This window comes from Zingiber officinale, chromosome 9A (genome assembly GCF_018446385.1).
Source record: "Zingiber officinale cultivar Zhangliang chromosome 9A, Zo_v1.1, whole genome shotgun sequence".
Classification (NCBI taxonomy): Eukaryota; Viridiplantae; Streptophyta; class Magnoliopsida; order Zingiberales; family Zingiberaceae; genus Zingiber; species Zingiber officinale.
This window is the reverse complement of record NC_056002.1, coordinates 125,195,070-125,212,511: the sequence shown is the minus strand read 5'-3', so window position 1 is coordinate 125,212,511 and position 17,442 is coordinate 125,195,070. Positions and strand designations below refer to the sequence as shown.

The following is a 17,442-nucleotide window of genomic DNA, read 5'->3' as shown; positions in this document are numbered from 1 at the left end:
AGTCACTCAGTAGACTTCTCACCTACCTATCCTTTGGTTAGGACTTACCTTTGCTAGTCATCTAGTCCTGACTAGACTTCTCTCTTCTAAACATTAAGTCCTGTTTAGATCAACCCTTGGTCAAATTGACCAAACTTAGGTATATTGTCAAACATTGAAACTCTAGAGGTGGATTGCACCAACATTATAAACCTAGTGGACGGTCACTCCGAGCCATCAGATCAAGGGTTACAGAAAATGAAGTCGGGATCAGACCGTGAAATTTGAAACAGTGCCTATCACATTAACCGCGGATATCTACCTGTCACATCAAGCGTGTGGAGGTAGAGATCGGGACATGTGGCGACTGGTGACAAAGAAGTAATAATGAGGCTTAATTAAAAGGCATGGACAACATGCTAAGCAATAATGACCAGAGATTTGCGTGGTCTTCCAAAAATTAGGAGGATGTCAGCAACCAATGAAAGATGTTCATCCAAAGAAGCTATAAGAAGTGGAAAAATTGCTAAGTATCATTGCCAACCATCCCGATCGGTACAGATCTCTGACTAAAAAGCAGCCGAGCGGCGGCTTTAAACCCGGGATAGTAATTCACAACCGAGCGACGGCTTTAAACCCAGGTCAGCAATTCACAGCCGAGCAAACGCTCTAAACCCAAGGGATAAACAACTTCAGTATCCTTTATAGCTAAGCGACGTCTCTAAAACCATGACAGCAAGTGGTAGCCGAGCGACAGCTCTAGAAGCCTAGAATTACTGATCAGTCGTAAAGGTTACTGGAGATACTGCTTATCCAGTCAGTCGGACTTACAACCTCCTTCGACTAGACTTGAGGGGAAGGCTTGTGATGCGGCGATGAAGGGAGGCCCACTGAGCATGAGTCAAGGGTGAAGGTAGCAGTCTATGTGGAGGTCAGAGTTAGGGAAGTCAAACCCAGAGGACCAATGGACTCACCAAAAGTGGGTCGAGCAGTATTTGACGTCAATTGTCAATCGGTCTAGAAGTGTCCGATCGACCAGCAGGTTCAGGGTGCAGATTGCTCTTCCGAACAGGGTCGGTACAGACAAAACATCAGATGCTCGCAATTGACTAATCGAGTGTCGGGCCGACCAGAGCTCATGTACGGTCGAACCAGAAACAATCTGTCGAACTGATTCACTATAGAGAAGAGCAGCAAAGATTGACTGGACGGGGATCCCTGGCCAAGCGGCTCCCCCACTCAGCTAGACAGCGAGACCCCTCCCATATCTTTTAATATTCCTTTGGGAGGTAAAACCGCTGACAACAGGGCATAGTCAACAGGTAAATTGTACGACAGAAGCTTCTAATATCTTGTCAGTGATTTGTATACCCTGTTAAGGTATGATGTCAAAAATATTTTCCTGACATGTCTTTTAATATGACGGTTAGGAAAACGTGTTCGTGTCTTGGAGAGCGTGCACTTGTCTATTGTATCACTATATAAAAGGGTTCTATGCACCAACAGAAATATATGTTATTCATTATGTGTGCTTATACTTTCACTGCTAATTCACTATTTCGGTAATTGACTTAGCATCGAAGAATTAACATAGGGACTCTTCTTTAATTCAATACTGTCATTTCTTATATTATCGATTAAAGTAAAGTCTTCATATGATTAACCGAGGAATCATATCTCTAATTAATTTTCTTTATAATGTTTAGAATGGATCAATAAATATATTAAAGCAACTAAGTTTGATCCCACAATAAACATCTTCTTTAAAAAGAATGAATATAAAATTACAATTTTGAAAATAAACACACTTCTGACTATATTTTATTATTATTCTCATGCGACTCAAATTGCACCACCTAATGTGTTCTCTGCACATGCCTAACACATATTTCTTCTAACAAAATCCCGGCCACGGTGCAACGATTAGATTTTTTAAATGATTAACCAGACATTTAACCAGTAAAGTGTGATATAAAGGTGACAGATATACCAAACTATCAAGTTAAGAAATGTCAAGATATTCCAAATTGTCCTTGGCTACCCTTTCTTTTCCTGGCCATGCAAAGACTTGGTCCTCGTGCTCCCACATGAGCCACTGCTAGCACTCTTGTCCAAAACCCTTGCAATCCATGTATCGCTCTCAAGAGCCTTCGCTATCACCACCACCAGCCCCTTCAATTTAATGCTCATCATTTCAAACCTTATCTTGGCTATCTGTCAACTTCTTCTTTTCGGACTCACTTGTTTGGACTGCATAAGGGGTGTGCCTTGGTTCTAAATTCTAAAGCACCAAAATACAAAAGAAATGGAAGTAAAATCAAATTACATAAATTAGAAGTTCGATTTGATAAAAAATTTATTTAATTATATTCGTTATATATATATAATCAATTAATTAAATAATTTATTAAATTAAATGAATAAAATTGCATGTATTTAATTTGTTAATATTTAATATTTTTTTATGAACTAAGATTATACAATCGAGAGTTATGATGTAAGAGGAGAGATGAGCTCCTTATGTAATAAGGGTTCAAATCCTCACTTAAAGTATATTCCATATTGGGAGTTCTTACCTAAAGCACATTTTATTTCGGGAGTTTAAAAATTTTATGATGTTGAACCTTTTGTCAGTATTTATTTGTATTTTTTAATTTATCCTAATAGTCGATATAAAATTTCTATAACATCGACTCTCATTCATAATTAGTAAGAGTTAGATATCTGAATTATCAAAAATAAAAATAGAGATTATAAATTATTAATCAGATTCATTAATAAAACTTAAAAAAAAAATCAAAACTGTCAAACAAGATTATATTATTATATTCAATAACCTGTCAAACAGATTTAAAAAATTCAAATAATCAATTAAATTTAAATTGAAATCTTAAAATTTAAATAAATCAAGCTCACTCTCATAAAAATAAAATTAAATCAAACTTGAATAATTATTAATTTTAGAGCCGACTCGATTAACTTATTAAATAAATTCACATAATATAAATTTTGATTGATTTGACTTATTCGTCGTTCTAATTATTGATAAATAAGCCGAAGATAGTTTCACTTCTAAATAAACACCGAGAACTCTTTATTTTGTCGTTTTTGGACTTGATTTTGCTTAGTGATACGATGAATAATGGGTGACCCTAAAGATAGAACAGGGACAATAGTCAAGTAGATGATGTGACAGTTACAAATTAAGAAAGGGTGGTGATCAAGGTTGAGATCTACGTGTCCAAGTAGGTCACTCCCCGAGGACTTAGCTCTCCTTATTTTTCATGGGCAAAGCTCATGATCTACTTTCGGTCGGTTCAACGTCGGTCGGACTTTCAGGACTCAGTCCCCTCTCTTCTCATGGACAAGACTCTCAGTCTATTCCCGGCAGACTCCTCGTTGGTCGGTCCCAGGGCCCAATCCTCCTCATTTCTCATGGGCAAGACTCTCAATTTACTCCCGGCTGGCTCCTCGCCGATTGGACCCTAGGGCTCAGTCTCCTCACTTTTCATGGGTAAGACTCTCAGCATATAACCAATAGGTCCTAGTGCCGGTAGGATTTCTACCACAGATATTCCAATATTCTGCCACATGCAAACCACATAACCTTTCTCTACCTAATAGGAGTTCATCGTACATCCTCCATCACTTGATATACCCTAACACCTGATATTCTCTAATGCCTCATAATTGCGGAGGTTATAAAAGGCAGTATAAAAAGGGAGGTCCTCTCTATTAGTTAAGTACGGGCATACACATATATCCATTACAGTTCTATTTTTTTATACTTTTTTTCGCTCAGTCACTTTCTGACTTGAGCATCGAAATGCTTATGCCGACCTCTCCTGATTCTCGCTTTAACGTTGTATGAGTTTGTTTTTCCGTGCGTGCAGAGATGAGAAAGGCGCCCAGAGCCCCTTCTTTGATTCAACTCATCAACTTTCTTCCCGTTCAAAGTCTCCTCATGGTCAACCGCGTAGCCACACGTCCAACACGCCATCTCTTATGCTTTAAGGCATGATCACTTAGAATGGAATTCACTTGATCAGCAGTTCATACAAGAGGCGTGTAATGAACTAACTAGCTAGTTTAACTCCAACTATCTATAAATTGCTACCAAATGTTTCACTTTAATTTGATATGTGTATGACATTTGGCATAGCATTGCATGAAATTTGCAGAAAATAATCTGAAAGCAGTAGGAAAATGATGGTCAAGTGATTATCAAGGGTGCTGTCTTCCTCAAAGTTGTGAGCCATCCAATTCTGACTCTTGGAAGGGTGCAAGGAACTCTGTTCCCTTGAGCTGTATCTTTGACTCTATTCCTCCCTGGAAGGCTTCTGGCTACAGAATGGAAAGATTTACAGGCATGAAAGATATCTTATTTCCTTATGAACTCTTACAAGATTCAGCTGTGGAAGTGACATTTTCCTACCTATATACACATAATGACTTGAAACTCCAAACTCAAGTCTGCAAAACAGTATAGCAATTTTCACAATTCGCCATGAATGAAGACTACTAATGGAAGCTGTGGTGGTGGTCTGTCCATGGCCAGAACACAGATTGATCGTCTCCCATGTTACACAGCAAGCTGCTGAAGCTGGTTTCTGCTGAAGCTGGTTTGTGGTCCATGTGATCAGTTTGCTCGAGTGATTGTAAGGCAGGCAAAATTGTTCTTGAGATCTCCAAGTTAATCTCTGAGATGTTCTCACTTCTGTTGCTCCAGGAACCTTCAGTTTCCTTGTTGAGATTGATGATGAGATCATCAGATGTTTCTCTGCCTCTGAGTGCCAAAATCTGTAAACTTAACTTGTTTAATATGATCGTAGTAAAAAAAAAAAAATACTTTGAGCGATTAAAACTTGAACCTCAGCTTGGAGCTTCTTGTTTCGGTCAAGGAGGGAGTCATTTTCTGTCCTCATGGCCTCAAACTGCCTCTTGAGCACATCATAATCCTTCTCCAATTGCTTGGACTTCGACCTCGCCCTCCGGTTTTGGAACCAAATGGCCACCTGCCTCGGCCGCAGGCCGAGGGCCTTGGCCAGCTGCACCTTCCTCTCAGGTTCGAGTTTGTTCCCTAGCTCAAAGCTCCTCTCCAATGTCCTCACCTGCTCTATGCTCAGCCTTTTCTTCTTCTTCTCTCCGACCGCTGACTCATCGTCGTCCGACAATTCGTGCTCATTCATCATCTCATCAAAGGTCACACACCTCTTTCCGGGAATTGGACTTATCCCTGCATTGGGTGGAAGGAGGGAATTGGAAGAGGGGAAGGAGGAGGAAGAGGAGGCGGCCATTCCATTGCAAGCCATAAGCTGCTACACAGGAGAGGAGTACTCAAGAAACATGGTCTGAGACAAACAAAGAAAGGATCTGCACACTTCAGTTATAAGCAGCGAGGGGACGTAAAGTGAGTAGTCACTCATGGCGATGTAGAAATAATCAGCTGCATTTGCTCATTTTCAGCGTGATATTTCCATTTCTTTGATCAGACGCAAGAAAACGATCGATTTGGCTTTTTCTAAATAACTAATCATTTGTGTGTTTTTAATCTTGTGTTTTGATTTCCAGAGGCTCTTTATAGCTGAAAATTGAAAACGAGCCTTAACGAAATGATAAAGTTATTGTGATGTAGCAGTCACAGATTTGATCTTACAAAGTAGAGCATGGTACAATAGATCCTTTTCCAGAAATCCATATTAAGGAAAACTTCGTGCACTATACTATTCTTTATTTATAGCTGAAAACTACTCGCCCAACAAAAATTTGTAATCTGGCCTTAACCCTCATTGCTACTGCAGTAAATTAAATACCGGAGGACGTTAATTAATGGAAGAAAGGAAAAAAATTATTCCAAGGGAAATAATTCAAGATAGTGTGCATCTTATGGCTTGGTGGTTTCCGCACTGTACGATGTTGACAGATGGGTGCGTAATTTTTATTGACAGAAATTGCCCTGTCCATCCATTTGAATGAAAAATGGGCTGCAATACTTATTACGAATGCTACTAAGATTATGTGACTGTTTTTAAAATTTGAGTATCCTAGAAGAGCCATCAATTTAAATTGGATTGTCCTGTCATTTAAAATCTGAGTATCCTAGAAGAGTCATCAATTTAAGTTGGATTGTCCTGTTAAATAATTTAAATGGACTGAATTTAATAATATATTTAAAAATAGACCTAAATAAGCTAGCCCACATGGATCAAAATGGGCGAGACTCGGGTTGGCCTGCGAGTTGAGAGGGAATGTTTTTCTTTTAAACTTGGATTATGTATTATGGATGCATAGTGATATATGTATTTTGTAGTGATAGTTGTGAATTTTTGTGGCAATTGCTTTGGCTAATATGCATAACTGTAAAATCAAGAATTAAGAATTTTATTGGAGATTGTTTTAGAAAGTTTATTTATGAAATGAAACCCATTTTGGGATGAGCTTAGTTGGGGATTTCCTAGCTCGCCCTTAGATGATGAATTTTTGATGGACCAGTCCACCCGTCGCAGGCTGATCCGTCAGACAACTCTAATTCTTAGCACTAAATCTTTAAGTTCCATTATAAGTCTAGAACTGTAAATAAGCCAAGCTAAATCAAGTTTTATAGTGTTCAAACTTATTTAATAAGATAACTGAATTAAAATAAGCAGAGTCTAAGAATGAATCAAATCATTGAAATAGTTGGCTTGACTTGATTTCCCTTTTACAAATTTGAGTTTGACTTGAATTTTGTTTTATTTATTTAGATGTTATCAAGTTCTCAATTCAAAGTTATTTAATTATTTAAAATTTTTACCATTTTAGACTTGTTTGAGTGGTTATTAACTTGATAATACTTTTTTTTTTTGTTCATTTTGAAAGTTTCTTTATTTATTTACTAACCATGTTGATAAGAGTTTTTGTGATGAATATAATTAATAAACTTTGTTCACGAATGATACGGGAAATAGTGGATAACCTGAGTGCTAGGGCGGAGACAGTCGTCAAGATGACGTGATAGTCAAAAGTTAGGAGGAGGTGGCGATCAGGGTTAAAGACTACGCGTCCAGGCAGTCCATTCCTCTACGCCCGACAGTCTTTAAGCTGATCTGACCCCCAGGGCTCAGCCCCCTCATTTCTCATGGGCAAAACTCCCAAACTAATCCAGTCAGCTTTACGTCGATCAAACCCCTAGGGCGCAATCCCCTCACTTCTCCTGGGCACCATCCCAGCCTTACTCCCAGTCGATCTCTTAGTCGGTCGAACTTCTAGGGAGACGAAGTTATCAGAGAATCACAACTTATTAGAGAATAACAGCTATTCGTTAGGGAATATTCCAATACTATGTCATATACAAACCGTGGAACCTTCCCCTACCCAATGAAAGCTCTTCGTACATCTTCTTTCACCCAACACTCCCTGACATTCAATATTCTCTGATACCTTATGATTGTGGGGGTTACAAAAGATAGTATAAAAAGGGAGTTTCTCTCCGTTGGTCAGGTACATGCGAGATAGTAGTCTTATTTACACACACACATTTACTGTTCTTCATATTTTTTCCGTTCGGCCTCTCTTCTGACTTAGGCGTTGGAATGTCTGCATTAGGAACATCTTCCCTAGTTCTTGCTCTAATGCTTCCGGGTGCTTGGTCCGTGGTGTTTGTAGGGCCATGGGTACCATCATCGATCCTCTCCCCTAGTCTCCAGATTCCTCTCTTGGCCAATGTTCTTGCCAACGTCACCGGTACCCCTATCTGACTCAGCTTCTGGATGAGATCAAATTTAGCGCCATCAGTGGGAACACATTCACCTACTCCGAAACGCGAAAATGGAGAACACTTGTAAAATCAACGTCACTATGACGCCCGGGGAATACAAATTATGTAAGGAGACCAAAATGTAAGCAACTTTAGAAAAATGGACTGCGGATTCTCACTTGTGTCACACACATGTGGCCTTGAAAGAAGGACCCTCCGCGTTTGACGGAAGGTCCAAGAGGAAGTGGCCATGTGACTTCCCCTGGGCATTGTATCAAGCCCCTGGAGAAGGTGGCAACAAAATGGAGCAATCTCAGACCTCCTTGGCCAGGAACTCACCCTCAAGGGACCCAAGGAGAAAAGACCTAGCCATTCAGGAGACGCCTGAACAACTTAGTGTTTCTTTCTCCTAGGAAGTGATCGACGATAAACTTCCTAGGGGTTATAAACCCCCGTCTATTGGAGAGTACGTAGGTAATAATGACCTAGAGGATCACCTTTGAAAATTTTAGAACACTACTCTATTGCATCAGTACAGCGATGCAATAAAATGTCAAGTGTTTCTGAACACTCTCTTCGGCTTAGCGCAAAGATGGTTTGATAGGCTGCCAGTTGGATCTATTACCCGCTTCAAGGAATTTAGAAACACTTTCTTGCACCATTTCGCCAGCAGCAAGAGGTACCAGAAGACTAACCATAGTTTATTTGCGCTCAAACAAGGAGCTACGGAGTTCTTAAGAGCATACATTAAGTGTTTCAACCAAGTAACTCTAGATGTTGTTAGCAATTCGAGCTGTAAAAACCGCTTTTTGCGTTGCGGAAACCCCAAAGCTAGCCACGGATCCGTGCAAAGATAAATAAAAATTGTACATGTACATGTTTGTCTACACTAGATCTACCTTAGATCTACATGAAAAAGAAGTATACCCTTGTAGCGATGCCCTTCGCTTATCCCGCTCGTCCAAATGGTTGTCGAATCTCGTAGAGTGTCAAGTGTACACTCCTCTACACATATCCACACAGACAAAAGATGGAGAGAACCACTTAGAGTGTGCTAGCACCCTTGAGAGGTTTCGGCAATGGAGGAGAGGGAGAGAAGAAGAAGAGAGGAAGAAGATGAAGTCTTGAATTCACACCCCTTGAATTCCCTTAATGTGGTCGGCCACTCTTGGAAGGTTTTAAACCTCCATGTAATACCAAGAGTCATGGCTCTTGGTCTCCCTCATGAGGTGGCACACAATGATGTAACCTTGATGATGTGGAACATCATCATTGGCCGGCCCATGCCAAGTCACAATGAAGTGTCATTTGGTCAAGTCAAACTTGACCCTTCATCTTCCCTCTCAAGTCAAGTCAAACTTGACCTCTTATCTCCCATGGTTGATCAAATCTAACCTTTGATTCAAGTCAATTTAATTTAATGAATCTCTATTCATTGAATTAAATTGACTCAATAAATCATAGTCTAAATTAGACTCATTTGAAACATGAATCAAATTGAGTCCAACTCAATTAGTCTAATTTGGATTACTCTTAATCCAACTTGGTTCATCGCATAAACCTAATCCTCTTGGTCCATCATATGAACCTAATCTCCATCTAATTGCCCTTTGTGTGTGACCCTATAGGTTCTTGTAATGTTGGCAATGCTCCTAAACCCATTTAGAAACATAACTAATGAGCGGTATTTAGCAACACATCATTACTACCCAAGTTACAAGAATATTGAGATCCAACATCACCATTGTGACTACTAATTGTGACTCTCACAATATGTGGAAATGTCCTTCTATCCTTGACATCTAGATTGATCAATTGAGACATAGACCGTGTCATCCTCTAATCAATCTATGTCTTGAACTCCAAGTAGACTCACTCTAATCAAATGAGCTCAATATCTCATATTGACCTATTTGGGCATGACCATGCACTTAGTGGTCTCACTCTATCAAGAATCATAATGTCACTCCTGTCATATAGGAGGGATAGATTTCATCTACATCACTCACATCCCTCCGCATAATTTGTTACATACCCAGTAGTCGCCTTTATAGTCCACCCATTTACGGGTGACGTTTGACGAAGCCAAAGTATGCAACTTCTTATGTAGGGAACCATGGTGACTTTAGGTCCAAGGACTGATAGTCATACTAATAGTCACATGAGAAAGTATGTGACACTCATATAACGATCCATGTTACTTTTTCATAGCGAGTCATTCAGTATACATTCTCCAATGCATACCCATGTGTCAACTTGATATCTAATATCCATGACTTATGAGATCAAGTCATCGAATTGACCTACATGCTAGTCTCATTGCATTAACATTGTCCCTGAATGTTAATACTTGACTAGGAATGATTAAAAGTAGTGTTCTCTATATCATCTCATTATCAATTCAACAAATCGATTGATATAGATAAGAACCTTCTACTCAAGGATGCTATTATACTCAGTTATTTGGTACCAATACAAGTAAGTATAATAACCATAAAGAAATGCCTTTATATATATATATATATATATATATAAAATATGATACATCGAGTTCATACAACAATAATCACATGATTGGCTCTAGGGCTCTCACTAACAATCTCCCACTAGCACTAGTGCCAATCAGGGTAGGCTCTAACACCTAATGACCTAGTGTGACCATCATGCTTTCTCTGTCCCAAAGCTTTGGTCAAGGGATCAACGACGTTAGCCTCTGTGGGTACTCTGTAAATTTTCACATCTCCTCTATCGATAATCTATCGAATGAGATAGAAACGCCGTAGTATGTGTTTGGTCTGCTGGTGTGAGCGAGATTTCTTAGCCTGCGCAATTGCTCTATTGTTGTCACAATAGAGCTCTATGGGATCGGCTATGCTAGGAACCACCCTAAGCTCAATAATGAACTTACAGATCCAAACTGCCTCCTTTGCTGCTTCTGATGCAGCAATATACTTGACCTCTGTTGTAGAATCAACAACTGTGTCCTGCTTTGAACTCTTCCAGCTCACAGCACCACCATTCAAGCAAAACACGAACTCAGACTGCGATCTATAATCATCCTAGTCAGTTTAAAAGCTGGCATCACTGTAACCCTTTATAGCTAGCTCGCTATCACCTCCAAATATCAAGAAATATTATTTAGTTCTTCTCAAGTACTTAAGAATATTCTTGACCGCTATCCAGTGACGTTCACCTGGATCTGACTGGTATTTGTTCGTCATGCTCAAAACATACGAAACATCAGGACAAGTACATAGTATGGCGTACATGATAGATCCTATGGCTGAAGCATAAGGGATCTTTTTCATGCAGTCTCTCTCCTCTCTAGAAGAGGGACTTTGAGTCTTCGAAATACTCACACCATGTGATATCGGCAGAAATCCTTTCTTGGAATTCTACATGGCAAACCGTAGTAATACTGTGTCAATTTATGTACTTGGACTTAGGCCAAGCAATCTCTTAAATCTATCTCTATAGATCTTTATGCCTAGAATACAGGGTGCTTCACCTAAGTCCTTCATTGAGAAACAATTCCCTAGCCAAGTCTTTACAGACTGCAGCAAAGGGATGTCATTTTCAATGAGTAGTATGTCATCCACATACAATACAATGAAGATAACTGTGTTCCCAACAACCTTCTTATAGACACAGGGTTCATCTTCATTCTTGATGAAACCAAACTGTTTGATCGCATCATCGAATCGAAGATTCCAGCTCCGAGAAGTTTGCTTTAGTCCATAAATGGACTTATGCAGCTTGCATACTCTGCCAGTATGCAGTGGATCTACAAAACCCTCAGGTTGTGTCATGTACACATCCTCAAGCAAGTTTCCATTCAGAAACACGGTTTTGACATCCATCTATCAGATCTTATAATCATGGTATGCTGCAATAGCAAGCATGATCTAAATAGACTTAAACATCGCTACTGGAGAAAAAGTTTCATCATAGTCAATACCATGAATTTGCTTGAAACATTTAGCTACCAAACGACCCTTATAGGTAATAAGTCCATCCATGTCAGTCTTTCTCTTAAAGACCCACTTATACCCAATGGGTTTGACGCCTTCAGGTGGATCAACCAAAGTCCATACTTGGTTGGTGTACATGGATTCCATCTCGGATCTCATGGCCTCTAGCCATTTCTTAGAATCTGGTCTCATCACATCTTCCTGATAGGAGGTAGGCTCATTCTCAATGAGCATAACATCGCCATGGTCAGACAAGAGAAAAGAGTATCTCTCAGGCTGATGACATATCCTGTCAGACTTGCGAAGAGGTAGGTCTACTTGAACTGGTTATTGTTCCTCAACTCCTTGTGCAACAATCTCATCATCCACAACATTTTTAGGTTCCAGTTCAACTTCCATCAAGGCTTCAGTGCTATGGTCCACATTTTGAACTTCTTCAAGATCGAGCGTACTCCCACTAGTTTTTCTAGAAACAAAGTCCTTTTCTAGAAATACCCCAGTCTTAGCCACAAACACTTTGTGGTGACTGGGAATATAGAAGTAATATCCCTTCGTTTCCTTGGGATATCCTATAAAATAGCACATATCGGATTTGGGTCCAAGTTTGTCCGAGACTTGACGTCGAACGTAAGTCTCACAACCCCAAATCCTCATAAAAGATATCTGGGCATCTCTCCCAGTCCATATCATATATGGTGTCTTTATCACAGCTTTGGATGGAACACGGTTAAGTGTGAAGGTTGCTGTGTCTAGAGCATATCCCCAAAAAGATATAGGAAGATCTGTGTGACTCATCATAGATCGTACCATATCTAATAGGGTTCGATTCCTCATTTCGGAAACACCATTACACTGTGGTGTTCCAAGAGGAGTGAGTTGGGATAGAATCCCACACTCAGCTAGATAGTCATGAAACTCATGGCTAATGTATTCACCACCTTGATCTGATCGAAGTATCTTAATACTATTGCCTAGCTGGTTTTGTACTTCATTCTTGAATTCTTTAAACTTTTCAAAGGATTGTGACTTATGTGTCATCAGATACACATAACCATATCTACTGAAGTCATCAGTAAATGTAATGAAGTACCTATAACCACCTCTGGCAGTGACATTGAAAGGGTCACATACATCACTATATATAAGTCCTAACAAGTCAGTTGCTCTTTTGTTGTGTCCACTAAAGGGAGTCTTGGTCATCTTACCTAGTAGGCATGACTCGCATGTCTCATATGATTCAAAATCAAATGAGTTCAGCAAACCATCTTTATGGAGCTGGGATAAGCGATTCTCATTTATATGACCTAAGCGACAATGCCAGAGATAGGTTCGGTTCATTTCATTTGACTTGAACCTTTTGGTACTTATGTTATAGATGAGGTTCTCTAAGTCTAGAATGTAGAGTCCGTTATCGGAGGTGCACTACAATAGAACATATCGTTTAAATAAACGGAACAACATTTGTTCTTTATTATAAACGAAAAACCTTTCTTATCTAACCAAGCAAGTGAAATGATGTTCTTTGTGAGAGCAGGCACATAACAACATTTATCCAATTCTAGTGCAAGCCCAGAGGGCAGAGATAGAAAGTAAGTTCCTACAGCAACAGCGGCAACCGGTGCTCCATTGCCTACTCGTAGGTCCACCTCTCCCTTCGTCAATGCCCTGCTATTTCTCAGCGTCTGTACATTAGTACAAATATGAGAAGCACATCCGGTATCTAATACCCACGATGAAGAAATAGAAAGATTGACTTCTATAACATATATACTTGAAGTAGAAATCTCATTTCTCTTCTTCTTAAGATCTTCTAGGTATCCTTTGCAGTTTCTCTTCCAGTGCCCGGTTTGACCGCAGTGGAAGCAGGTAGCATCCTTGCCAATCCCTCCTTTAGGTTTCATTACCTTGCCTTTGCCCTTGGCTTGGGACTTTCCCTTACCTTTAGCCTTGCCCTTGCCTTTATGCATTTGCACCATCAAAATGGAGTTGGGCTTTACCTTCTTAAGGTTAAGCTCAACAGTTTGCAACATGCTTAGCAGCTCAAGCAGTGGTTTATCAATTTTTTTCATGTTGTAATTCATGACAAATTGACTGTAACTTTCTGGCAAGGATTGCAAGATCAAGTCAGTGGTCAATTCTTGGCCAAGTGGGAATCCCAACCTCTGTAGGTTCTCTATGTACCCAATCATCTTGAGTACATATGGACCTACGGGAGTCCCATCTTGCATCTTGCATTGAAACAGTGCCTTAGAGATCTCGAATCTCTCGTGCCTTGCTTGTCCTTGATATAGTTGACGAAGATGTTCAACCATATCATAAGCAGTCATCAACTCGTGTTGCTTCTGAAGCTCAGAGTTCATGGTTGTGAGCATGAGGCATGACACATCTAATGCATCATCTTGATGCTTCTTATAAGCATCTCGGTCAGCTCGTGTGGCAGTGGCAGGAGGTGCCTCCTGAATGGGCTGCTTCAGGACGTACAGTTTTCTTTCTTGTGTGAGAACAATTCTCAGATTCCTGTACCAGTCCAGGAAATTAGCTCCATTGAGCTTGTCCTTGTTAAGGACAGAACGCAGGGAGAAAGTGTTCGTGTTTGTCGACATGGTAATCTATAACATAAATAAAGCATAAAGTAAATATCATATTCCACTGATCATTTAATTAGACCTTTAACTAAATGATGCTCCCACTGAATTATAAGGTTTTTGTAGAATCAAGTCATGGATGTGGTCAAACCACACTCATAGATTTATACCAATTAGCTATAATTCTCGTGGGACAAGATCCACATCATACTACGCCTTGAGTTAGTTTTGGCTAAATCGCCCAAGACTTAGTATGATCGGTAGATAACTAATTACCAATTACATCTTTATGCAACTCTTGTTTTTCCAACCATTGGAAAATTCCTATAGTTTACCCGATCCAATTGAGTTAACTAGTTATACTCAATCTCATTGAGTTTGTCTTCAGCCAAGCTTTGATAGGCAGGACTAAGATTGTCCCTCCGCACTCTACCAAGATAATATGTGTTGCTCTACTTTGGCAGATTCAACAACAACAAATGATCGAGATAGTCATGGGTATCAAAACTTGGTAGGAATTTCAAGTTGACTTAATTAAGATCTAATCGAATCATGAATGTGTATCATATACGCATTAAAGCACTGATTACCCTATATTAGCATGCATCACATACACACAAGTAATCATATATACTGATTAATTAACTTGTGACGAGGTCATGACCCTACTACGATCTTCTCAAGCTAATGAGAAGATCGGACGGTCAACCTAGGGTCAACGACTTCTTCAAGCGCCTCCTTTTGACCGTCATGTGTTGACAGCACCCTCTTCGTAACTCCTTCTTGAGTGGACCTTCCACCGCTTCATTTTGTACATTACAAATATGAAACTCGAGTTACATTCGAGTCTAAAATCTATTTACAACAGGAACATAATAAGAGAGGCACGCTGCGCAGGTCGCATATCATATACAACACGCACAATAAGAAAAACGGTGTGCAGGCCATATTATAAATTACAACACAATTTTAACCAATCACATTGGGGTTTTTGGGTCATGACCATCATAATATCATACATAATTCTAAATTATATATTTTAACCAATCACATTGGGATTTTTGGGTCATGACCATCATAATATCGTACATAATTCTAAATTATATATTTTACATAAATTTCTATAATTTTACTACTGTTTTATCAATTTTATGAGTCACAACTCTCCGGTGGTCCCGTTTAGCGATTTTCGGGCGCAATCGCAAGACAATGCCCCTTGCGGGGTTAGGGGCAGCGCCCCTTCTCGCAAAATGAATTTCGTGAGTGTCCTAAACTGATCTAATAGCGCCTTAAGCCACTGTCCCAAAATAAAAATAATTTTGTTTGGGTGAGACCTTGTCGTTTCGGAAGGTTTTTCTTGGTATTTGAAGCCTACAAGTATCCGAGCACTTGTTGCTTCGCCTCTACAAGAAAAATACTCATAAAATCCATAAAAGTAGAAAAATTATAGAAACTTACAGATCTGAAACCTTTTCATAATAACAAATACAAAACATATACAAGCTTCGCACGTGGCTCTGATACCAATGTTAGCAATTCGAGTCACAAAAATCATTTTTTGCGTTGCGGACACCCTGAAGCTAGCCAGGGATCCGTGCGAAGATAAATAAAAATTGTACATGTACATGTTTGTCTACACTAGATCTACCTTAGATTTACATGAAAAGGAAGTATACCCTTGTAGCGATGCCCTTCGCTTATCCCGCCGCCCAAATAGTTGTCGGACCTCGTAGAGTGTCAAGTGTACACTCCTCTACACGTATCCACACGGACAAAAGATGGAGAGAACCAGTTAGAGTGTGCTAGCACCCTTGAGAGGTTTCGTCAATGGTGGAGAGGGAGATAAGAAGAAGAGAGGAAGAAGATCTTGTAGGACCGTTGGGCCGGCTAGGAGGGGGTTGTTGGATATCCTGCTAACACAAAAAAAAACAAACCCTCCTCGAACTCTTTAGGCTAACACTTGCATAATTAAGTTAAGCAGATAAACTAAAAGCATAAAGAAAAGCGAGGCACAAAAGATTTACTTGGTTACAACCGATGTGGTTGTTAATCCAAGGAAGATTAAGCTCAATAAAACTCCTTCGGGCGGAGAAGCCTCGTACAGCGTTGAAGTGCAGAAAATAGAAGCTTAGACTAAAAGAGAGTGTGCAAGCACTGGATTTACAATCAGTGAGTTCTATCTAAGCTTCTGGACCAAGGCTATATTTATAGCCTTGGTCGGGGCGCCTGGATGGGTTCCGGGCGCCCTGGGGGGATAAACTTTATCCCCCAACGGTTGGATCGAGTCAAAGCTCGATCCTGTGAAAAAGTCCCTTCCGGGCGCCCCGGATGGTTCCGGGCGCCCCGGATGGTTCCGGGCGCCCCGGACAGCTCCGGGCGCCCCGGATAGTTCCAGGCGCCCCAGAGCCAAAAGTCAACCTAGTTGACTTTTGGTCCGTGCTCTCTTCTCTGGTTCAGCTCGCCTCTGGTCCGGGTCTTTCTGCTCCGGCTCTGCTTGCTTGGGTGATCTCTGACATCCGGAATAGGGCTCACCCGAACTCATCTTCCGGTCTTCTCGAGCGTGCTTCCCTCCGGCTTCTCGTCCCTCGGAATTACCGCGTGTCCCTTCTCGTCCACCAGCGTACTCATCCGCAGACTTCTTCCCTCGGTCGCACCCCGTGCCGACCTTCGCGCTAGCTGCGTCTCTTGCTCCCCGAGCAATCTTCCGCTCCGGCTTTCGTACCTCGGAACCACCACGCGCACTTCCTTCTCGTCCGCCGGTGTACTCTTCCGCAGCACCTCGTCCCTCGGACGCACAGCGTGCCGTCCTTCTCGCTAACTGCGTCTTCCGCTCGAGTACCTGTGCTCCTAAGCTCCTGCACACTTAGACACAAGGTTAAATACAACGCAGGACCTAACTTGACTTGTTGATCACACCAAAATAACCTTGGGGTTCCAACAGATTAAGCCTTAAATTCACACCCCTTGAATTCCCTTAATGTGGTCGGCCACTCTTGGGAGGTTTTAAACCTTCATGTAATACCAAGAGTCATGGCTCTTGATCTCCCTCATGAGGTGGCATACAATGATGTAGCCTTGATTATGTGGAACATCATCATTGGTCGGTCCTTACCAAGTCACAATGAAGTGTCATTTGGTAAAGTCAAACTTGACCCTTCATCTTCCCTCTCAA

The 17,442-nt window shown here is 40.6% G+C and overlaps 1 protein-coding gene across 2 annotated transcripts; it reads right to left on the bottom strand.

Moving 5' to 3' along the window:
* Positions 1-4,013: 4,013 nt before the first annotated feature.
* LOC122020775 (homeobox-leucine zipper protein HOX21-like) lies at positions 4,014-5,376 on the bottom strand. Of its 2 annotated transcripts, XR_006122328.1 has the most exons (3): positions 4,851-5,376; positions 4,415-4,779; positions 4,014-4,323 (listed from the first exon to the last, which is right to left on the bottom strand). XR_006122328.1 is itself a non-coding variant. In XM_042578793.1 (2 exons), the coding sequence occupies exons 1-2, from the start codon at positions 5,289-5,291 to the stop codon at positions 4,501-4,503; spliced, it is 720 nt and encodes a 239-aa protein (XP_042434727.1). In that variant the 5' UTR covers positions 5,292-5,376; the 3' UTR covers positions 4,330-4,500. The 2 variants fall into 2 exon arrangements, 1 of the variants encoding a protein (XP_042434727.1); XM_042578793.1 differs by lacking the exon at positions 4,014-4,323 and having other exon boundaries at positions 4,330-4,779.
* Between the last annotated feature and the right edge of the window lie 12,066 nt (positions 5,377-17,442).